This window comes from Pelodiscus sinensis, chromosome 9 (genome assembly GCF_052426305.1).
Source record: "Pelodiscus sinensis isolate ZL-2025 chromosome 9, ASM5242630v1, whole genome shotgun sequence".
Classification (NCBI taxonomy): domain Eukaryota; kingdom Metazoa; phylum Chordata; order Testudines; family Trionychidae; genus Pelodiscus; species Pelodiscus sinensis.
The window spans coordinates 41,077,637-41,100,762 of NC_143060.1; the positions used below are offsets into that span (position 1 = coordinate 41,077,637).

At 45.3% G+C, this 23,126-nt stretch overlaps 1 protein-coding gene across 5 annotated transcripts in view; it reads left to right on the top strand.

Moving 5' to 3' along the window:
- The first annotated feature begins 1,360 nt into the window (after window positions 1-1,360).
- SLC35A3 (solute carrier family 35 member A3) overlaps window positions 1,361-23,126 on the top strand; it is a 36,655-nt gene continuing 14,889 nt past the window's right edge. The window contains exons 1-2 of one of the 5 annotated variants that reach the window (XM_075936607.2): window positions 1,392-1,492; window positions 2,672-2,875. Coding sequence is in view for 2 of the 5 variants with exons in the window: in XM_006119826.5 (XP_006119888.2) it covers window positions 19,503-19,550 (48 nt within the window). In the remaining 3 variants the exon portion in view is untranslated. Of the gene's footprint in view, window positions 1,493-2,671; window positions 2,876-15,816; window positions 15,936-18,664; window positions 19,166-19,223; window positions 19,551-23,126 lie in introns of those variants that run through there. The other 4 variants (XM_075936606.2, XM_075936605.2, XM_006119829.5 and 1 more) reach the window with 4 other exon arrangements.

The following is a 23,126-nucleotide window of genomic DNA, read 5'->3' on the forward strand; positions in this document are numbered from 1 at the left end:
TCCCCTCACAATCTGAATTCTTCCGTATGCCCAGGGATACCCCAAACAGTGCCCTGCCTCCCAGCCATGTTCCCTCTAATCTTTTCCATCCATGTGTGCACTGAGAAACAGTGGGTGTTCTGCTAGTCATCTGGGTGGCATCTGAATGTCTTCTGAGAGGTTGCACAATGGCACAGCCTACAGGGACTACTGGCTCCATACATCCGTCTCGTCCCCCAAGAGTTACCTCATCCTGTGCCTTGTCTCCCCTACACTCTCCCCCCCCCCGGGAGTTACCCCATCCTGTGCCTTGTCTCCCCTACGCTCCCCCCCCCCGGGAGTTACCCCATCCTGTGCCTTGTCTCCCCTACGCTCCCCCCCCCCCGGGAGTTACCCCATCCTGGGCCTTGTCTCCCCTACGCTCCCCCCCCCCGGGAGTTACCCCATCCTGTGCCTTGTCTCCCCTACGCTCCCCCCCCTGGGAATTACCCCATCCTGTGCCTTGTCTCCCCTACGCTCCCCCCCCTGGGAATTACCCCATCCTGTGCCTTGTCTCCCCTACGCTCCCCCCCCCCCCCCCGGGAATTACCCCATCCTGTGCCTTGTCTCCCCTACGCTCCCCCCCCCGGGAGTTACCCCATCCTGTGCCTTGTCTCCCCTACGCTCCCCCCCCCGGGAGTTACCCCATCCTGGGCCTTGTCTCCCCTACGCTCCCCCCCCCCCCGGGAATTACCCCATCCTGGGCCTTGTCTCCCCTACGCTCCCCCCCCTGGGAATTACCCCATCCTGTGCCTTGTCTCCCCTACGCTCCCCCCCCTGGGAATTACCCCATCCTGTGCCTTGTCTCCCCTACGCTCCCCCCCCTGGGAGTTACCCCATCCTGTGCCTTGTCTCCCCTACGCTCCCCCCCCCCCTGGGAATTACCCCATCCTGTGCCTTGTCTCCCCTACGCTCCCCCCCCCCGGGAGTTACCCCATCCTGTGCCTTGTCTCCCCTACGCTCCCCCCCCCCCTGGGAGTTACCCCATCCTGGGCCTTGTCTCCCCTACGCTCCCCCCCCCGGGAGTTACCCCATCCTGTGCCTTGTCTCCCCTACGTTCCCCCCCCCCGGGAGTTACCCCATCCTGTGGCACAGCTGTGCGGGGCCTGCCCCCCAGTGGCCGCGAGGGAAGCCAGCCTGTCGGCCATAATAACCCCTGTGGCCAGGCAGGCGCTGCCCCGCTCGCCCCCCGGCGATGTGACTGCTGGGCACTGCCCTCGCCCCTCCCCCCAGCCCGTCTCCCCTCGCCGCGTTGGGCGCCCCCTTCCCGCCGCGCACTAGCCCAGGCCGGGCGGCCGCCGGGCGCGGGGGGCTCAGACCCAGCCGGGCCGGGGAACGGAGCAGGCGGGGCAGCGGCTGCAGCCGGGCCCTTGGCGGAGCGGGACCGGGGCACCCGGAAGCGCCTGCACAGCGGCTGCAGCGAGCGGGCGCCGGGGCACCCCGAGCCGGCGGCGAGGGGCTCCCAGCGCGGGAGGTGAGACGCTTCCGGGGCTCGGCGCGGTCAGGGCCAGCAGCGAGTGTTACCGGGAGTCATGGGGGGGAGCGGGGCGCGGGGCGCAGGCTGGGGTCGCCTGGGGGGGGGGGGGCGCAGGCTGGGGTCGCCTGGGGGGGGGGGGCGCAGGCTGGGGTCGCCTGGGGGGGGGGAGCGGGGCGCAGGCTGGGGTCGCCTGGGGGGGGCGGACGTGAGGGGGGAGCAGGGCGCAGGATGGGGAAGCCCCAAACACCCCCCCTCTCTGGGTGGCAGGGCCCAGGCTGGGGTAGCCCTGGGGACAGAAAGGGGGTCCTATGAGAGGCAGGGGATTGGGATAGTCGGGGGGGGGGGGGCAGAGTGGGGCGAGTGTGAGAAGTGGTGTTGGCGTAGCCCAGGAGCAGAAGACAAATGATCATTTGAGGTCAGAGAGTTGTATTGAAACAGGCAGGGTGAGGATGATGTGAGATCAGCAACCAAAAAAAAAAAAAAAAACCAAACCCACACAGATAGCAGACGTGTCTTAGTTCCCGATTATGAAATACCAGGTATCACTCCCCTGTCTTTCTAGGTTCTCTGATTTACACCAATATAAAATACACACAGATCCTTCCAATCGGGGCATAAATGAAACCACATGTAACACAGTGCGAGGTATATTTAATAAGAAATATGTTATACTGTCATAACTTTGTATGGTGCTTTTGAGATAAAGTTTACACTCTACCTCAAGCAAACTGAAAATGAAAACAACAAAGGGCACCATAGATTCAAGTGTAAACAAAAGTACTCAGAGTTGCAACATACTTTGATTGACACTCACAGTCTATTTTTTAATTGGGAATATGGCAGATCAGGATATATATTACAGCAGAGGTTCTCAACTTCTTTTCTTTCTAATCCCCCCCAAGATGCTATAAAAACTCCTCAGGCCATCTGGGCTACAATAACTTTTTCTGCATTATGCATAACATTAAAAGCCAGGGCCGGCATTATGGCATAGCAAGCTGGGCAATTGCTGTGGAGAGGGAAGCCACATATAACACCACAGGGGGCTGCACAAATAAGTTGTTCCACTTTCAACTTGAGCCTCAGGCCCTAGTAAGTCTAATATCTGTCCTGCTGCCTGGTTTATTATGGTGCCCCCCCCCCACCTGCTCATAGCCCCCTCTTCTCGCCCCACAGGAAGGGAGGTCAATGGTGGAAAGCAAAGGAAAAAGTAACTTTTGAGGAAGAATTTGGGTCAGACTGAGAACATTTTGTGTAATGAAAGAAGGATGATGTTTGAGGCAAAAGGAGCATAGTGGAAAACTCATACAACAGACCATTCAAAAGCTAAGCTTCTACTATGTTAATTCATCTGCATTGTACTAAGGTGTAATTTTATGTGTAAGTGCTGTTTTTGCTGACAAACACCTGTGCTTTTGTCTTCATTGAAACAATGAAGCTTGACTGAGGATGGCCACACTGTGAAATGGCACTCAAATAACACAGAATGGTTTTATTAGCAGTTATTTATTGTGATAACCCAGTCTTGTAACTGCATCCTCCTTATTATTTTAGCCATCAGCAGCACTCATGATTCAACCCATAATCCCTTAAAATAATCTTGAATTTAAAGCAGCACTTAATTCAAATTGGAGGGTTTTGTGCTTGGACAGGAGTTTGGATGGAGGCAGTATTTGAGTTGTATCTGGAACTACCATTGTAATGCTGACAAACCCTATATATGTGTTTATATTTGAGGTGGAGCCTGAAGCAAAACCCAGAACTCAGCACCCACAGATTTTGGGGAAATTCGGTTTAGAATCTGAATTTTGCAGCTCAGGCCTTTCTCTACAACAGGGCTGAGGAATCTTTTTTGAGTCAGGGACCACTGACACACAGGAAAATCAGTCAGGGGCTGCACAAAAGTGAAAAGCAAAAAAACAAAACAAAAAAACTCCACCCCATGCCCTCACTGACGTGACCCCAGACTGAGAAGAAGAAATACACTCCTCACATTTCCCTTACACACCAGTGCCTAAGGGAGCCCAGGCTACAGGCCAGTAGATTTTGTGTGCTCTAACCCCATGGTGGGACGGTAGAGGGGCTGGAGTACCAGTGCGGGCTCCCCAATGCTGAGGGGGAGCTCTGAGCCTTGGGAGCCAGATTCAGGCAAACTGGGTGCCATATCCGGCCTCCAAGCCTTAGGTTCCCTACACCTCCTCTACAATGATATATACATGAATACAGCATATGTACCATTTTAAAAAAAGGGAGAAATTTGATACTTCAGCAGGGGTAAGCAATAATTTTCGCATGGGGGGCATTTTGTGAAGTTTGATATATGGTCATGGGCTGGCTCCAGACTCCTCAGGTTGTGAAGTATTTTTTGTTATCAAAAATAGGGATGTTAGATACCACGTAATTGAATAGTCATGTCACTACTAACATTTTAGCAGTGACATGACTATCCCACGAGGCATAACGGGGCGGTCAACAAATGCTTTCGATGTCGACCGCGGAGCGTCCAGACTAGCGCCCTGAGCCGACAAACAGCTGATCGGCAGCCATTTTAATTTAAATGAAGTGGCGATTATTTAAATCGCCGCTTTATTTTCCTATGCTGGGTAGCCTAATCTACATGCCTCTGTCGCCAGAGCCATGTAGTCTAGACATACCCTTAGAGGGAACATTTCCCCCAGCCTCTCTGCCCCCGAGTTAATGTCACACACATAGGGTTAGTGCAATTGCAGGATACAGCCTCTCTCCAACTTACGAACCGGTTATGGACCAAGCAATTGGTCATAACTCGGTTTGTTCGTAAGTCATACCCCATAGAGTTACACGCGACCACGCTGTTTGTAAACGCGGATTGCGTTCGTAACTCGGGGTCTGCCATTTACAACAGTTTCAGTTGTAACTGCGCATGGTTGTAAGTCTACCGTTCACAACTTGGGGACCGGCTGTAGTTGCATGAGGGAAGTTTGGTGGGGGCCAAACTAATCCCTATTGGTAGGAGGGTGGTGGGAAAAGTCCTTAGAGGGGTCACATGACACCTTTTACTTCTGGTCATATGTCCATCTTTCCCTGAGAGTGTTACCTCCAGAGGCCTGGCAAATGGGAGTCAGGGGTGTGGCTAATGGGGGTCAAAGAGTAAATTTTTAAAAAATTCTTTGATGTGAAAAAGTGGGCCGTTCTCAGTCCATTTCCCGGGCCTATTTTGATTGCCAGTCTGCCCTGTCCCTGAGAGTGGGGCTGGCAGCCATTGCATTTCCACCCATCTCCCGGAAAGTCCCCTGCAACTCCGTGCTGCTGTCTCTGTGTGACAGGCAGCAGTGTGGGGAGGCAGCTGGGAGCTGGTCTGTGAGGGAAGCCAGTTTAAAAATCAACTTCTCATGCAGACTAGCTGCCTACTGCCCAGCTGCCTGCCACGCCTGAGTTTCCCGTGGACAGAGGCAGCAGCATGGAGGCAGGGGAGGCTCCCACAAAGCAGCCTCTGTCCGTAGTAGGCCCAAACTCACTGCAGACAGAGGCTGCTCCACATCCCATGGAGCAAGCTCTGTCCGCGGGGAGCTGGGGCCCACCGCGGGCAGAGGCTGCTTTCTGGGAGCCTCTCCTGCCTCCCCCCGCCCCATGCTGCTGTTTCTGATAGAAACAGCAGTGCAGTGGGGAGGGGGCAGGCAGCACTGGAGAGAGAGTGCTGGGGGGGAATGGACTTTTAAGCCAGTTCCCCCAAGCACCAGCTCCTTCCGCCCTTCCCCCCCCCACTGCCTCTGTAGGAGGCAGCAAGAGGGCAAGGCAGGCAGGTCTGCAGGAGCTGATAAGCATGGGGAGCTGGCTTGAAAACTGGCTTCCCACATGTATTGGCTCCAGCCTACCCCTCCATTACCTTCTGCACTGCTGCCTCTCTATGGGTATGTCTACACTACAGCGCTAATTCGAACTAACTTAGTTCGAATTAGTTAATTCGAACTAAGCTAATTCGAACTAACGCAGCTAGAACTAAAAACTAGTTCGAATTAGCGTTTTGGTAATTCGAACTAGTGCGTCCACATTAAGTGGACCCTGAACCGGACGGAAGCAGTGCCAGCAGTGCATCAGAGGAGGACTTAGAGCGTGGAGATGCTTTTTCAGGCTAGCCGAGGGCTGTGCTTAAAGGGACCCGACCCCCACCCTGGACAGACAGTTCTCAGGGGTGCCCCGCTTGCAAAGCAGTCCTGGCTTTGAGTGCCCACACTGGGCACGTCACAGTACTCGGCCATCAGCCCGGCTGCACTTGCCGCAGGCTGCCATCTGGGGAGAGGAGGCAATTGGGGGGCTACAGGAGAGCTTCCACCCCCAGAAGCCCGCAGAGCCAGCCCAGTCCTCCTCATCGGGGGCTCGTGCCCCATTCCTCTCTCACCTCCTTCCACTTACCCTTCCCTAGCCCCTCTTCTTGATGTACAAAATAAAGATAACGTGTCTTCCAAAATGGAATCTGTCCTTATTGAACAAAACTGGGGGAGACTGGGAAAAGGAGGTGGGAGAGGGGAAGAGAGAGGCTGGGAGAGGGGAGGGCAACTAAAATGATCAGGAGTTGGGAACAGGTCCCATATGAAGAGAGGCTAAAGAGACTGGGACTTTTCAGCTTAGAAAAGAGGAGGCAGAGGGGGGACAGGATAGAGGTCTATAAAAGCAGGAGGTGGGTGGGGACGGTGCATATAGAAAAGTTCTTCATTAGTTCCCATAAAGAAGGACTAGAGGACACCAAAGGAAAGGAATGGGTAGCAGGCTTCAAACTAGTAACAAAAAGTTGTTCTTCAGAAAGCAAAGAGTCAACCTGTGGAACTCCTTGCTGCAGGAGGCTGTGAAGGCTAGAACTGGAACAGAGTTTAAAGGGAAGTGAGATCAAGTCATGGAGGTTGGGTCCATGGAGTAGTCTTAGCCAGGGGGTAGAAGTGGTGTCCCTGCCCAAGGTTTGTGGAAGGCTGGAGAGGGATGGCACGAGACAAATGGCTTAGTCACTGTCCTCGGTCCATCCCCTCCAGGGTCCCTAGGGTTGGCCGCTGTCGGCAGACAGGCTACTGGGCTAGATGGACCTTTGGTCTGACCCAGGACGGCCATTGTAAGCTCAGGGCTCAGGGTCGGGGGTCTCAGTGGACCCCCTTGATTCTGTTGCACACCTGCTCCTGGGTGGCCAGGCTGGCAGCTATCCTGCGCAAGCCGGCCACTTTCCTGTGCCTAGTGCGGAGGTCGTGGACGAGGTCCACGATGTCCGCACTAGACCAGGCGGGTGCCCGCCTCTTGCGGTCTCGGGCAAGCTCCCGGGAGCCGCCAGCCTGGTCCTGGGAAGAGGGGGAGGGCTGGGGGTCATCGGGTGGGTGGCTCGATCCGTGCCAGGTGCAGGGTCTGCTGGCTGGGTGCTGGCAGGCTTGCACCTGGCACGGGCACCGTAGCCAGCCCGTGGCCCTTTAAGGGGTCCGGGGCCGGGAGGGGGGCAGTAGAGTTTCCCTGGTGTTGGCCAGAGTGGCCACCAGGGAAACCTGGGGAGGGCTTGCCTCCCACTAGTTCGAATTAAGAGTCTACACAGCCCTTATTTCGAACTAGCTAGTTCGAACTAGGCTTAATCCTCGTGGAATGAGGATTACCTAGTTCGAACTAAGCGCTCTGTTAATTCGAATTAAATTCGAACTAACGGAGCGCTAGTGTAGCGCCTATGAAAGTTAGTTCGAACTAACATCCGTTAGTTCGAACTAACTTTGTAGTGTAGACATACCCTATCAGAGGCAGAAGCGTGGGGATGGGGCGGGGGGCAGACAGATCTGGTGCTCATGGGGAGCCAGTTTTAAAGCCAGCTCCTCATGGGCATTAGCTCACACCGCCCCCCCTTTCTTCTGATACAGAGACAGCAAGGTGGGGGGATGTGTGTAGTTGACAAGATTAACTGATAAGCCCAGGTTTATCAGTTAATTACGTATTCATCTGCATGATGAAATCCCTAATCAGAAGGCAGTTGCAGTGCAGTAACTCTTAAACTCATAAGCATTATTGTTACTAGGTTCAACTCAGGGAGTTCCTCAATTTCTTACTGAGGAATATTGAATATTTGATCTTTTTTACCTGTCCTCTAACTTGTAAAATCCTTATTCTGGGTTCTATATTTGTGAGTAAGAAGTGAGAGAGAAGGAGCTGCAAGATTTAACCTCAGAGAACTTTAAATATCTCATATAATACTTGAAGTTCCTAATGTCTAATTGCTTACTGTTTGTATATATGCATACAAGGTCCTTTTTAAATAAAAAGATTTTCCACTTGATTTCTTTCATTGAAAGAAAATAAAGATGTGTTTTGCAACAGTGCCCAAAAGCCCACAATCGGAATTAAGTCCTCACTCTGCTAGGTTTTCTACAAATACTTAGGAAGATGCTGCCCTTGTCCCAAAGAAGCTGCAGTAATATTTTCAACTAGACGCAAGCGAGTTTATCATTGGACTCCTTGTCAGACTTCAATCTTCCACTTTGAGGTGCCAAAGTGTCAGTGACATTCTGTCCCTCACTATCCTTTAAGAGGCTTTCTAACTCTTAGCCACAGAATACTATCTGTTTAAAGCATAGCTGAAAAGAATTCCTAAAGAGAGGGAAGTTTTAGCAAATAAGTTGTCTTATGTGACTATCTTGGGGAGAAATTTTTATAAATGCATTTTCTGACACTCATGATTGTAAATGGGGGAAATGTAATATTGTGCTCGGGGAGCTTAATAGCTGTACTAGAACAAAGTGAAATCAATGTGCTCTTTGTACTGAATGAATTTTATATTCCCATCATGGAAATATTTCATTTCAGGTTTTTTAACTCCTTAGCTGGGTAGAAAATTAATGTAGATAGGGAAAGTAGAAAAGCTGTCCTGAGGAAGAAGTCGTATTGAAAACAAAGCTTTATTGAATGAGCAGATTGTTCAGTTTCTGAAGGTGGAGAGAGGAGAGAAATGTTGTTAGAGCATTTTTTATTGAATGTGAAAAATTGCTGTAGAAAGTAAGCATGGCGAGAAATTGCAATGTTGCAACCTCAGTTTCAACCTCTTAAAAGCCAGCTCCCCACAATCAGCTCCTGCAGAGCTGCCTTCCACCCACCCCACTGCCTTTGATAGAGTGGCAGCAGCACAGGGAAGGTGGGGGGGGAAGGTGGGAGCTGGTACACTTGGGAAATGACTTTCAAGCTGGCTCCCCACACATATTGACTTCTGCGGAACTACTTGTCCCCTGCACTGCTACTTCTTTGTCAGAGGCAGTGGGGAGAGATGGGAGCCAATGTTCACCTGCCTCCCTCCCCCTGGCAGGTGTAAACGTGTAACTGCTAACATTTGCAGTGGTTACACATTTATACAAATACTCAATAATTAACATCCCTATTACAAATAGAATGAGTCACAAATAGAAGAGCAAAAGAAAGAGACTGAGTTGAGATTTGAAATGGGTTGGATGGAAGAAGTTTAGCTGTGTGAAGAGTTACAGTTGAAAGTGTGCCTGACAACTATGGAGAATTAATAGGAAGGGACCTAGAGGAAATCAGTGTTAAGAGTGATTTTTTTGAGAGTGGAGCAAGTCTGTGGAGAGTTTTTAAAACAAGAAGCACAGTAATTGGGATTGTTCCAAGTGAAATTATTTACAAAACCAATTGTGACTTTATGCACGTAGTATAGAGACCAAATATGGAAAAAAATGTCATTTTTCTGACTCCTACCATTTAGCAAAGCTTGTGACATTTAGGAAGTGTTAATAGATATCTAAATTCCAGTACATAAACTAGTTCAACAATACTTTTTTGGTAGACGTTTAGTTGCTGAGAATTTCTGTGCATTCTAATTGCCATCTGTATACTGCTTCCCACTCACAGAATATTTTACTATTTTTACTAAGTCCTTAGATCTTGGCAGAAAGATTTACTGACACACACAGCTGCAAAAAAAGATTTAAGGAATAAAACCATCATAACAAAACAACATTTGTTTGTATGTTAAATGGCCCGTATTCTGCCGGTTGGTAGAACTGCATGCTACCCGGTATGTCTCCAGGTGGAGGATAGGAGGGGGCTTCTTTTCAGAGGTTTGCTGCAAAATAAGTGCGCTTTGTCATGTGAATATGCAGCCGTGGACCGGCAGCGTCAACATTATCAGGGTGTGATGAGACATTGGGTGGTATCTGATGCTCTGACTAAAAGTCACAAGTGCCCGATGACGATGTTGTGACATGGCGAGTGTAACCCGCCATTAAATAAGACTGCCCTACCCCCTCACTCTGCTGGTTGAGGGTCTGGGATATTTGGGTCCCTGGATTACTTTGGATAATCCAATTGGCGTATGAACCGTGATTGGCAGGGCTCGACAAATAATATAATCTACTTGCCCGTGGTGAGTAGATTGTAAACCGGAAGTGCCGGGTTTGGGCGATCTGCACATGCACAGATCGCCAGACAGCACAGCTGGCGAGCAGAGCTCGCCGCGGTTTGGCGAGCCCTGATGATTGGTCACTGACATCCGAGGGATAGTGACTCCTTACATCAGCCCAGGGAAGAGAACCCTGACAGAAAATTCCCCACTGCCTTGCGGGTAGGTTCAGGAGATCCAAAGGCTATGGGAATAAACCCAGACAGATAATCCACAGTGGAGACCCTAAAGCGGTTAACAGTGAGGTTTCATCCAATCTGCTTTTCTGGCATCTCCTGCAGTTACCTCAGTTCCTAACGTACTGGCTCTTGTCTTTACTTTGGATCTAACTGGGGCAACTGAGAGAGGGATAGTGCCACTTGGGCTACGCACTTTCCTCAAACACTAGCTCAGGCAATGCAGCGCGCAGGAGGAGACACTTACCCACACACAGCTATACACAGCTACTACAGTGTATACAATCAACCAACTTGCCTCCGGCTTGGTAGCTGGAATGTGTGGACAATGTGTCCTGGACTTGAACCTGATCATGAGCTTACAAACACGGATTCAATACGTAAAACAGCAGTCATAGACCAGATTGAATGTTACATAAATTGAATGTTGACATTGCTGCTCTCCAGGAGACCAGATTGGCAGATGTTGGATTAGTAAAAGAAACCAACTGCACCTTCTTCTGGAAGGGTTTGAGTTCAGAGAAACGCCATCTTTATGGAGTTGGCTTTGCTGTTTGAAACAATCTGATGAACTTTATCAATACACCCATAGCTGAATCAGAACGCGTTATATCCCTAAAGCTCAGCACCAAGTCAGGATATCTTAACATCTTAAGTACTTACACACCCACACTAACATTGTGTACTGAAGACAAGGATCACTTCTAAGATAATCGTCAGAAAGGTATCAATTCCTGTTCATCCTGTGAACAACTGTATATCTTTGATTATTTTAATGCAAGAGTGGGATGCAATCGCCAGTCTTTGGCCCATTTGCCTAGGTCATCACAGCATTGGGAAAATAAATGAAAATGGCCAAAGGCTTCTTGAATTCAGTTCTCAGAATCATCTCTCCATCACTAATACTTTTTTCAACTTAAAAGACTGCTACAAGGTCTCATGGCGCCATCCCAGATCCGGTTACTGGCATCAACTCAACCTTGTACTGGTCCAAAGAAAACATCTTAACTCCGTTAAATTTACATGTGTGTATCACAGTACAGATTGTGACACTGATCACTCATTCATTATCAGTAGAGTGAAAATTGCTCCAAAGAAACTTCATACATCAAAGGATTGCAGAAAACCAAAGGTTAGCACCCTCGGTACTGCATTGAAATGCTCTGTCTTTGTGGAAGAATTCACTTGCAAAATGGAAGACAAACCTGTCCAGCAGTCTGTTGACGGGACATGGTCCATGCTGAGTGCTGCAATATATGAATATGCCACCTCTGCCTTTGGAACACAGAAATTTTCCAACAAAGACTGAATTGATGAAAACATTGACATTCTCAGGCCTGTTCTTGAAGAAAAAAACAAAGCTTTTCTGAACAACATAAAGAATCCATCACAAAGTTCAAGAGATCAGCTCCACCATACAAGATCTGTTCTTCAGAGAGAATCCAGGCGGTGTGCAAACAAGTAATGGGCCGATCTATGTTGTGGAAATCAAAAAGCATTTGAATGGGCGACCTGGAAACCATGTATGATGGACTGAAAAAAGCACTTGGACCAAATGTTACCAGAGTTGCTCCACTGAAACATCTGTTTTTATCTGTGATTACCTATCCATTTAGATAGGTGATCACAGATAAAAACCAACAGATGTCCCAATGGGTGGAACACTACTCAAGTCTTTACTCCCATAAGCATACCATACATCCTGAACTTGATAACCTCATTCCAACTCTTCCAAAAATGTTAGAGTTAGATGTAGAGCCTCCGGTGGAAGAGCTTTCCCAAGTACGTGATGCTCTCTCCAGTGGAAAAGCACCAGGTAATGATGGGATTCCAGCTGAAGTCCTAAAGGCTAACAAGGCTGTCCTCATCCCCTTCCTCTATGAGTTACCTATAAAATGTTGGCAAGGGTCCCTCATGATATGAGGGACGCAAACATCATTACTCTCTATAAAAACAAAGGCAATAAGGGGGACTGTAACAACCTCAGAGGCATCTCTTTGCAAAGCATTACAGGTAAAGCATTTGCCCGTGTCATTTTTTTAATTGCTTGCAAAAACTCGCAGATCAAGTTTATCCAGTAACACAGTGTGGCTTCAGGGCTGGCAGGTCAACAATGGACATGATTTTTTTCTCTGACAACTACAAGAAAAATGCAAAAAGCAGGGAAAGCTGCTGTTTATAGCATTTGTGGACTTAGCAAAGGCATTTGATACAGTCAGTAGATCAGGACTGTACAAAGTGTTAACTAAGATTGGCTGTCCACCAACTCTACTGAAGCTCATAATATCTTTTCATGAAGATATGAAAGCAACAGTGTACTATGATGTATCTACATCTGAACCCTTTGTGGTGAAGAGTAGAGTCAAACAGGGATGTGTCCTTGCTCCTACCCTCTTTTGTATATTCTTCTCAGTCCTATTAAATTGTGCATTTCTAAACTCACACAGTGATGTATCAGAGGGGTAGCCTTGTTAATCTGAATCTGCAAAAGCGGCGAGGAGTCCTGTGGCACCTTATAGACTAACCGAAGTGTTGGAGCACAAGCTTTTGTGGGCAAAGACCCACTTCGTCAGATGCATATATCTGACGAAGTGGTTCTTTGCCCACGAAAGCTTGTGCTCCAACACTTCGGTTAGTCTGTAAGGTGCCACAGGACTCCTCGCCGCTCACACAGTGATGTATTTCTCCACACAAGGTTAGATGATTCTCTTTACAACCTAATATGACTCAATGCTAAAACTAAGGTCAAGAAAGTTCTCATTAGAGAACTCCTATTCGCAGATGATGCAGTGCTTGTCGCACATAATGAAGACACGCTACAGGCACTGATGGATTCTCTGTTCAGAGTTACTAAACTGTTCTCTTTCAACATAAGCGTGAAGAAAACTGTTGTTTGCTCAAGGTGTATCTCAACCACCCAAGGTCATTTTGAATGACAGTCAATTAGAGGTGGTTCAACAATTCTGTTACCTTGGGTCTACTGTCACCACAAATCTCTCCATGGACAAAGAACTGAACATCAGAATTGAGAAGGCAGCCACAACATTTGACAGACTTACGAAACGAGCATGGAACAATCCCAAACTGACATTGAAAACAAAGATACTGATATACTAAGTGTGCATATTAAGTATCTTACTTTACGGATCTGAGACATGGACTACCGTCTTTTAGCGAATATAACCCATGGGTTATATTCTTTTTTACAAACCCCGCCTCCCCCCGTGGGCTATACTCGTGTGCAGGGCATATAGGGTTTTTTTTACTCGATGGAAGAGGATCCCCTCCTCCCCACTCTTTTACTACGTTTGCTGGGGTGGGGTTAGGCTCCCAGCCCGCGACTGCAGCTGCCGCCGCACACCGGACCTGCTGCACGCTCGCTTGTTGCTCATGGACCAGCGCCTGCCCTGCCACCCCGAATCATGCCCAGGAGCAACAAGCTAGTGTGCAGTGGGTCTGGCGTGCGGCAGCTGCAGGCAGGGAAGGGCGCCCGGCTGTATCGTGCAGGAGCAATGAGCAACAAGCACCATGCCCCACTCCTGTGAGCCGTGGCCGCCTGCAGACTCCCGCCGCTGCTGCTGCCAAGCCCCGCACCTGCAACTTGCTCCAGGCTTGTTCCCTTTGTCAGCCCGGGCTGGGAGTCTCCCACTTTGCACCTCTGCTGGGGATGCCTCTGCCTTGGATCTGGAGCGTTCCTGGCTGCTGCACCCCTTGTAAGTTTCCCCTCATTGTTCAGTTGCAGGCTGGGAGCCTAACACCCCGCACCCTAAATATACCCCCGGTACAGTCTTGTATAACCCGCGGGTTATACTCGTGCGTGGGGTATACAAGATTTTTTTTTTAACTAAAATAGCAAAAACTGTGGGGTATATTAGGGTGCAGGTTATATTTGGGTGCGGGATATATTCACTAAAATACAGTACTTACTCATGCTGAGAGAAAAGACTCAGTTTCCACTTTTGCTGCCTTCGCAGAATCATGAATATTAAGTGGCAAATCAAAGTTTCAAATGTAGATGTCCTATCAAGAGCTGGCATACCCAGTCTCATAGCGATCCTTAACAATAGAAGACTCCGGTGGCTTGCCATGTGAGCAGAATGCGTGATAAATGCCTTCCCAAAGAAATCCTCTTTGGTGAACTAACAAGTGGAGCAAGGGCAAGAGGAAGGTCAAAGTTAAGATTCAAGGATATATGTAAAAACCTTATGAAAAGGTTTAACATCAATCCAAGCTCTTGGGAATCTGTCATCAGATTGCAATACCTGGCAACAATTATGACAACAGGGCACGTCATTTTTCAATAGGACTTGTGCAAGTCATGCAAAAGAACTCCGCCTCAAAAAGAAAAATTCTAAGACTCATGAAAACAGAAGTAGACTGGCATGTAGCTATTGTAATCGACTGTGCAAATCCAATATTCGATGCATAAGCCATGAAAGAAGTTGCAGATCCAGGCACAACTCATAGATTGCCACTGCTTACCACTGTCTCTCGAGATGAATGGGCGCCACACACACCCACACCCACACCCACGCCCACCCCCCAAGCTTCATATTCTGTGCATTGCACCAGTTTTAGCAAAATTCTGACAGGTTCTTTTCCCCCTCCTCGTTGCCAAAGTCTTGTTAATAACATTTCCCACTGTAATGTATTTGTCAGCTGTGGAATTGACTCATTTCATGACCCTTTTTAGTCTTCCATTATCAAGAAGCAAACACGGGAGGTATGCACAAACCCCTATAACTTGAATTAATTTACAAACTTCCAACTTACTTGTTTGCATTAGGCCAGTGTTTACTTTCTAGTAAACTCACTCTCTTTAATAACTTGTGATGAATTGCAGAACTTGAACTATAGTTAAACTTGCCTTTGCACTTACTTAGGTACTGAATCTCCAATTCTCTTCGGTCTCAATTTTTGCAGAAATGCAGGTATCTTGATTAAACATTTTCCAGTTTTCATTATTTTTCCCCTGTGGAAAAACACATTGATCATCCAATGTACTAACATTCCTCTGGAGCAGAACGTCATGTCACTCATTGCCTGTGTTCTCAAAGAGCCTCAACCACGAAAATGTCAAATGAATTTTGATTTTAGCCAACGTGAGTGCAACTTATGTTGGCCGATAATTATTACTGTGAAGGCTGAAATTTTAACAATAAAGACAATTTGACACTTGTTTATTTTAAATTTAACTTTCAGTAAAACAAAAAAGAAAAAAATAGGACTGTTACAAAACATTTGCACGGAACACTTGCCAAACACTTTTGTGAATCCGTGCAAATTAACAGGGCTCGACAATCTATGTAATCTACTCACCACAGGCGAGTAGATTACAACCTGGAAGAGCCAGGTTCGGGCGATCTGCGCATGTGCAGATCGCCAAACAGCGCGGCTGGTGAGCGGGGCTCGCCACGGCTCAGCAAGCCCTGCAAATTAATATAAACATTTACTCCAGCAGTCTATTATGGCACATGAAACTCTGTAAACACAAACTTTATAATTGCTTTCTATGCTTTGATTTGTGATCTACAGCAACTAATTAAGACCCTAATCTTGCAAACTGATACTGGTGGGTGATCTACAGCTGCATGGAGTCCCTGGGTCTGCTCACATGAAACATGTTGCAGGATCAGACTATAATGGCAGTAAATATGTCTTCATTTCTCTCTCTCTCTCTCTCTCTCTTTCTTTTTTTTTTTTTTTTTTTTTTATGAGAGTCCCTGGTTCAGTAAAAAATTCTGGAATATTTTGAAGATGCATCAGTGATTGCCGGTGTTGAGCGCTCCCTGATGTGTAGACAGAATGTTATGAAGATGTTGCCAGCATGCTTTGGTTCAACAGCTGTAATACTTCAGGACTGAATGTGAGATATGCTGACTTTATGCAGCTCATACTGCCTAAAGTCCCTAAAGATTTGATTTTCAAAAGTACAGGGTGCCTTCAATTCCCGATAAGGCCTTTGGGAGATGTAGACTCTAAAATTGTGTTTTGTTTTTGTTTTTTTTTGTTTGTTTTTTTTAATCCCAGGGCCTGACAAAATTACTGTTATAAGAATTGGAAATGGTTGATATTCAATAATAAAAGTAACCAAATTATTATATATTGTAGGAAGGCTAGAGTAAGAATATTCATTGTCTTTATAGGGCTGGTTTTGAGTATTGGTCATTTTATAACTAAGAACAAGACACTCAGATTTTTCTCATCTTATAGTGATAATAGTCTAACTTTTACAAATATTTAATATCAGCATGTGAAAATCACAATTGCATTGAAATTTGTAACAAATTCATCATTTAAATCTATAAATTGAACCTTTCTAATCTGGCACGCACACTCTGGTCTAGCAACATCCATGGTCTGGCATGATTTTAGTTAGTCAATTGTCCTCTTATCGCGGGTGTTTCCAAATTTTCTGCAATCTCATAAAATTTGTTTACAGCATCAGTCCTGGCTTTCAGTGTTCTGTGCTATTATTTTACTCTATATTACCCCTAAATGTCTTCTAAGAGACCAGCAAGCAATGGAAGTGCTGGTAATGCTGCTAAACATAAGCATTTTTTATGCTTTATCTACTTACTACTTTGTGTCAGTACAGTAAAATTATGTAACAACACTAGCACTTTGTTATGAAGAGAGCTGGTAATCTTAGGCTAGGTGTAGGCGTCTATAGGGTGTAGCAGTACAGTCATACATTATTAACAAGCATTGAAAGCACTTTTCCATTTATTTACCTCTGTGAAATAAAAATAAAAAGATACACTCACTATAATATTGACTTTCCATGATTTGGTAAATTCTCTGGTTCAGCACTGGTCAGGTCTCAAGTGTGCGGGACTAGAGAGGTTCAAACTGTCCTACTTTCATAATGCTTTTGGAACTTCAGAATACAAAATAAAGTAGCCAATATACATAGTGGCTGCGTCTAGACTGGCAAGTTTTTCCGAAAAACTTGCCAGCTGTCTACACTGGCCGCTTGAATTTCCGCAAGAACACTGACGATCTCATGTAAGATTGTCAGTGTTCTTGCGGAAATGCTATACTGCTCCCGTTTGGGCAAAAGCCCTCTTGAGAAAATGCTTTTGCGCAAGAGGGCCAGTGTAGACAACACGGTATTGTTTTGCGCAAAAAAGCCCCGATGGTGAAAATGGCGATCGGGGCTTTCTTGCGCAAAACCGCGTCTAGATTGGCACGGACGCTTTTCCGCAAAAAGTGCTTTTGCGCAAAAGCGTCCGTGCCAATCTAGACGCTCTTTTCCGCAAATGCTTTTAACGGAAAACCTGTTCCATTAAAAGCATTTGCGGAAAATCATGCCAGTCTAGACGTAGCCAGTCTGTTTTGAAGTTTTTACTTGGCTACCACCACTGTTTTGTATCTTTGCAAACTTGCTACTTCTGATTTCAGTAAGACTGTGCTGTTTTATTACTTGACTGAGAAAATATGAACAAATAGGAGTAATATGAAGTTCAATGTTGGTAACTTGGTTATTTATCAGAAAACTTCATGGTAAATCAGTTTGTTTTATTTAGGGTTATATTCATTTGTGACTTTAATTGGCTCCATTCTTCTTCCCGTGACTTATTAGCATGAGTGATTACTTGTGTTGCACTTTGACTGTTCATCTGTATGAAGATGTCATAATGCTTTCTTTTTACCTTTTCATTTGGACTCTCATTAGTTCAATATTCTCTTCTCTTTTTAATATTTCTGAAACAGTGTTTCTCAGACTGTAGAAGTCAAATTGAGAATGACCCAGCAAGAAAGAATGACCCAGCAAGAAAGAATGGGGAAGGGGGGAGGGGAAGTGCCTGCCTCCATCCATAGCTTTGAGATACATTTTCCCCAAACAATTTATCTTCTAAATTTTTCCTGAAAAAGTGAAAAATAAGTTTGCTGCAGGAGAGGCCTCCATACTTTTCCAGCCTTTCAGAAAGAAATGCTGTGAGAGCCTGCAGATCTGAGTGCAGAGGACTGGGCTGCCTAATAGACAGTGGGCCAAATGTTCTTTCCTGTGTAAAGTGTAAGTAAATAAGCTTGCTGTGGTGGTTTTCTGTGGGGATCAGGGTAGGACAGAATCTTATTCCTTCCTAAGAGATATAGTACCAGTGGAGATGCTCACATTGCTACTGCAGCAGCAGCTACAGCCTTTGTACTCTCCCTCCAGTCAAAATTAGCAAGTGATGGAATTCCTGCTCATGCCCCTGCTTTCAGTGTCCCATAAGTAGAATGGTATGGGGAGCCACCATATAGCTCCTGCTGCAGTCCATAGAACAGTGCTAAATTCTCCTTTGCAGCATTTCTGTTGCAGCATTTCTGCAGCAGGGACTCCTGCTCAGTGGAACAATGCTGGTTTTGCTGCTCTTGGCTTTTTCTGCAGTTCTGCAGAATTTAATCTTTAGGGAGCAAACTTAACGTACAGCTCATTAAAACTGGATAGAGTATCTATGAAATATTTTATGAGGCCATAATACTCAGCCATGACATTGCTGCTGAGTCCCTCCTTCTTAAAGGAAGTTAGGGTCCTTTTGAAGGGCCACTTCTGGGAAATTCTATGGAGGAAATTTCTAGCCACTTCCAGCTCCAGCAGAGGAGGCTGAGAGATTACTAAGACCAATGCAGTGTATGGTAAAGAAAGAAAGATATTTTAACACTTGATAAAATCCTAGTGTAGATAATGTGTTTTATAATGCTACCATGTTAATAGGTCGAGATAAACCCTGGTAGAAATTTGGTTTTCCACAACCCAGCTAATGTATTAAAACTGCAAATTGCCTTGGGTATGTTAGGATGTTTACACAGGTTTAAAACCACACCTGTTTTCTCTCATGACAAATTCCTAGCTACTTTAACATCTTATAGATTGCTGAGCACTCTGGCAGCAGCCTAGCAACTCACCTATGCATAAGATTGACTATTCAGTTGTTCAAAGTTCAGTACCTGTTTGCATTTCCCTGGATCTGAGCCCAAGTTTGCAGTGAGTTGTACAAACGGATATATGATCCTTCTGGGAAAGAAAAAAAAAAAAGACTCCAATAAAAGCAAGTAAACTTACTAAGAAGTTGCAAAGTTGAATGGGTGGATGATTTACTGAAATATGTAAGTTTAACTCTTACACAATTCCTGACATGTGACTTAATATCTGATATACCAGCCTACAGCTCGGTGTGATTATTGTGCATGAACCTGTTTTGCTGAACACCGATGAGGCCACTTCTCATCATTTGTAAAACTCTGTGGCTTCTTAAAGGATTTATGAAATGAAAATATGATATATTATTGGTGCTGATTTTTGAGGCACTTTATCCTGTTGAAAACTCTTTTTGGAGAGGGGGGGAGAACTGGTTGAAGAAAAAACCCTCAAGGATTTGTAACCAATTTTAGGGAGGCAAATTTAAATAATGTTACCATCTTAAAACTTCTGCTGTCCAGAATCATGGAAAATAATGAAGAGGAGGATGTACTACAAAATGACATTACTACTGTATGTATTTTTCATGTTTATGTAGTGTGTTTGTTTTGTTTTAATGGAAAATCTTTTGTGGTGGTGTTTATTGGTGCTGAATATTAACTTTACAATCATCATGGCTAAACCATTAGTGCTATTTTAAAATTAGTTCATCAAATATGTTTCAGTAAATGGAAAGTCAGTATTTACTGATGCTATAACACATTTTAATTATATCAGAGCACTGTTCAAAACTGCATCTGTAGGGATGACATATATTTCAATATTGCTTTGCTAGTTCATGATCAAAGTATTCTGCAAAGTCTTTATTCCAATGTATATGTATTTATTTCACAGGAATTTGGTTCAGATGCATTTTGAATTGTGAGTTTTAAAAGTTGTGGAAAAAACTTATTCGTGTATGTATTTTAGGAGAGAAACATATTCTGTTTAACCATCTAATGGTGATTGTATAGCCAGATTTTCAAGACTCCTCCTTAAAGAAAGTATAGGTGGATAGGACAGAAGGCAGGTGGAATTGTTTGGTGTGAATGAAAATTAGAATTGGTAAAACTCCCATATTAATATTCAAGATCACCATCTTCCAGAAAAAGAACAAAGAAGAAAATACGATGGTTTGGAATGCATTCATTAATCCCATATAATACTACTGGGTTTCAGCCCTAAGAATACAAATAGTGAATTCTGCAATTGGAACACTTTCCATGGAATTTAAAGTAGATGTGTATTCTACATGAATTTGTATGGGAAGCATTCATAGCTAATAACTGAGAGTAGAAGAAGATGATGAGATATAACTGTAGTGTACTTAAGCAATTTAATAGAATGTGGACACCTATAAAAATAAAACAGGGAAATATTAGGTCTCTTCTATACTGGGAAAATTATCTCCTCTGTTTCACTACCATTGTAGCTTTATTATGCCGGCAACAGTGAAGTCAATAGCTTAGACAGGAATTGGATGTTTGTCTACTTAGCTTCCACCATAGCTACCACAAGTGGAAAGTTATCCAAGTTTTCTTTGTGTAAAAGGCTTAAGAAGAATGAGCTTATCTCACAAATTCAAATGTTGCCTCTCATTCCATTCTAGGTGTCAAAAACCCCAACTGCAGAAATCTTTTCCTTAACATCTTCTCTTAAATAGTTATGCATTTTCAGTACAAAATCTCCAGTGATTTGAAAATATAAAAATGTTGGTGAAGTATAATTTGATATTAAATTCAATTTTATGTAAAGAGATATTGTAATTATCATTCATTTTCACATTTAATTCAATAACTCAGTTTTTGCATTTATCTAAAACTGCTAAAAAAATGTTCCCTGCTTTACCAGATTGCCACAGCATTAAGGTCAGACTTCCTGCAAAGTACATAGATTGGGGTGGGCAAAAGTCCCTCTACGGGCCGGATCCAGCCCACCAAGTAGTTTTATCCAGCCCGTGGATGCCCTGCCACTCCCCCACCCAATCAGGGCCTGGGGACGGAGCAATGCGTTAAGTCTCGTCCCCCAGCAGCAGCAGCATGCGGTTGACTCTAAGTGCCACGCACCCCTTGCAGGGTCGGGACAGGGAGCAAGAGACTTCCTGTGCTTCTCCCACTCCTAGGCCCTGATTGACCTGGGGGCGGGGGGAGCGTGCAAAGTCTCCTCCTGCTGCCAGGGGCATAGGCAACTAGAAGGAACCACCAGAGCTTCAGAACAGCTGGTGATTCTCTTGGGGAGGAGGGGGAAGGCAGGGGCAAAGACTTCACATTCAGGATCTGTGGGCGGGGAAGCATTGGATTTGTCCTGGCCCAGCCCCTGCTGCCAAGGCCCTGCCCCTTCCAGGGTGGACCAGGGCCACTTCAAAAATTTCTGAAGTGGCCCCTGGTCTCACATTATTGCCCATCCCTGACATAGATTATATTGCCTAATTCTGGTTAATGACCAACTAATTATCTTGTATTGCCTTTTCTCCAGCAGGTGTTCTACTTGATTTACTCCAGTAAATAGCATATTGAGTATCCATGGGCTTTTACAAAAATGTGTGCAACCACATACTTCATGCTGCAAATAATCTTACTGTCCAGAGAACAGGAATGCAGCTAATGTCAATCTGTAACCATTCAGCCACAGATCTTGTCAAATTTGTGTTGTTTCCTTAAGTACCCATAGTTTATAGCCTCTTTTACATACTAACCTGGAGAAAATCTAGCTAAACACTGAGACACATATAAAACAAAAATATATTATACAGATTTGTGAAATAACTACAGTTTCATAAAATATATTTTGAGATAGAACTTCAGTAACTGAAAAATAGCTTTAATTTCAGATGCACATTTTTAAACATACATGCACATTTTCTACATGTTCCCCTTTACACAAGATGCCTGATACTTGAAAGTCAAGATTTCTGTATCACCTGTGTGTGCATGCACATGCGTTAGGCATTGCATATATCAGCTACACAAACATAAAAATGTGGACCATGATGTCTTGACTTGGCGTGACTTGACTTTAAATAGCTTTGTTTGGTTTACTTGGAGTAAATGTATGCTCATCATGGACTTCCCTTTTATTTGTTCATCTTTTTTAAAGTATTATGATTTTGATTCATTATACAAATAGTGAATTCTGCAATTGGAACACTTTCCATGGAATTTAAAGTAGATGTGTATTCTACATGAATTTGTATGGGAAGCATTCATAGCTAATAACTGAGAGTAGAAGAAGATGATGAGGTATAACTGTAGTGTACTTAATAAAAGTATATTGACTTGGATTTCCTTATTAAGACCAAGCATTATGGTAGTTTCCTAAAACAAGCCTTATGTTGTCCCTTGTGTCCTTCAGTAGGTACTGCTTACCTCAGATCTGATAAAGACAGTGCTTAAAGTAGTGGTTCTCAAAATGGGCTGTGGACCTACCCAGAAAAGCCATTGACAGGCTGCATACTTTGTCCATAGCCATGGAGCTTTGCAGCTCCCATTGGCTGCGGTTCGTCATTTCCAGCCTAGCTCCCCTAGGCTAAAAACGACAGATTGCTTCCAATGGAAGCTGTGTGGCTAGGGACACTTTATGTAAACAAAGCGGTGCAGGGCCATCAGCGACTTACATAGAATCATAGGACTGGAAGGGACCTCGAGAGGTCATCGAGTCCAGCCCCCTGCCCTCAAGGCAGGACCAAGCTCTGTCTACACCATCCCTGACAGATGTCTATCTAACCTGTTCTTAAATATCTCCAGAGAGAGAGATTCCACCACCTCCCTTGGCAATTTATTCCAATATTTGACCACCCTGACAGTTAGGAATTTTTTCCTAATGTCCAATCTAAACCTCCCTTGCTGCACTTTAAGCCCATTACTCCTTGTCCTGTCCTCAGAAACCAAGAGGAACAAATTTTCTCCTTCCTCATTGTGACACCCTTTTAGATATTTGAAAACCGCTATCATGTCCCCCCCTTAATCTTCTTTTTTTCCAAACTAAACAAGCCCAGTTCATGAAGCCTGGCTTCATAGGTCATGTTCTCTAAGCCTTTAATCATTCTTGTCACTCTTCTCTGTACCCTTTCCAATTTTTCCACATCTTTCTTGAAATGTGGCGCCCAGAACT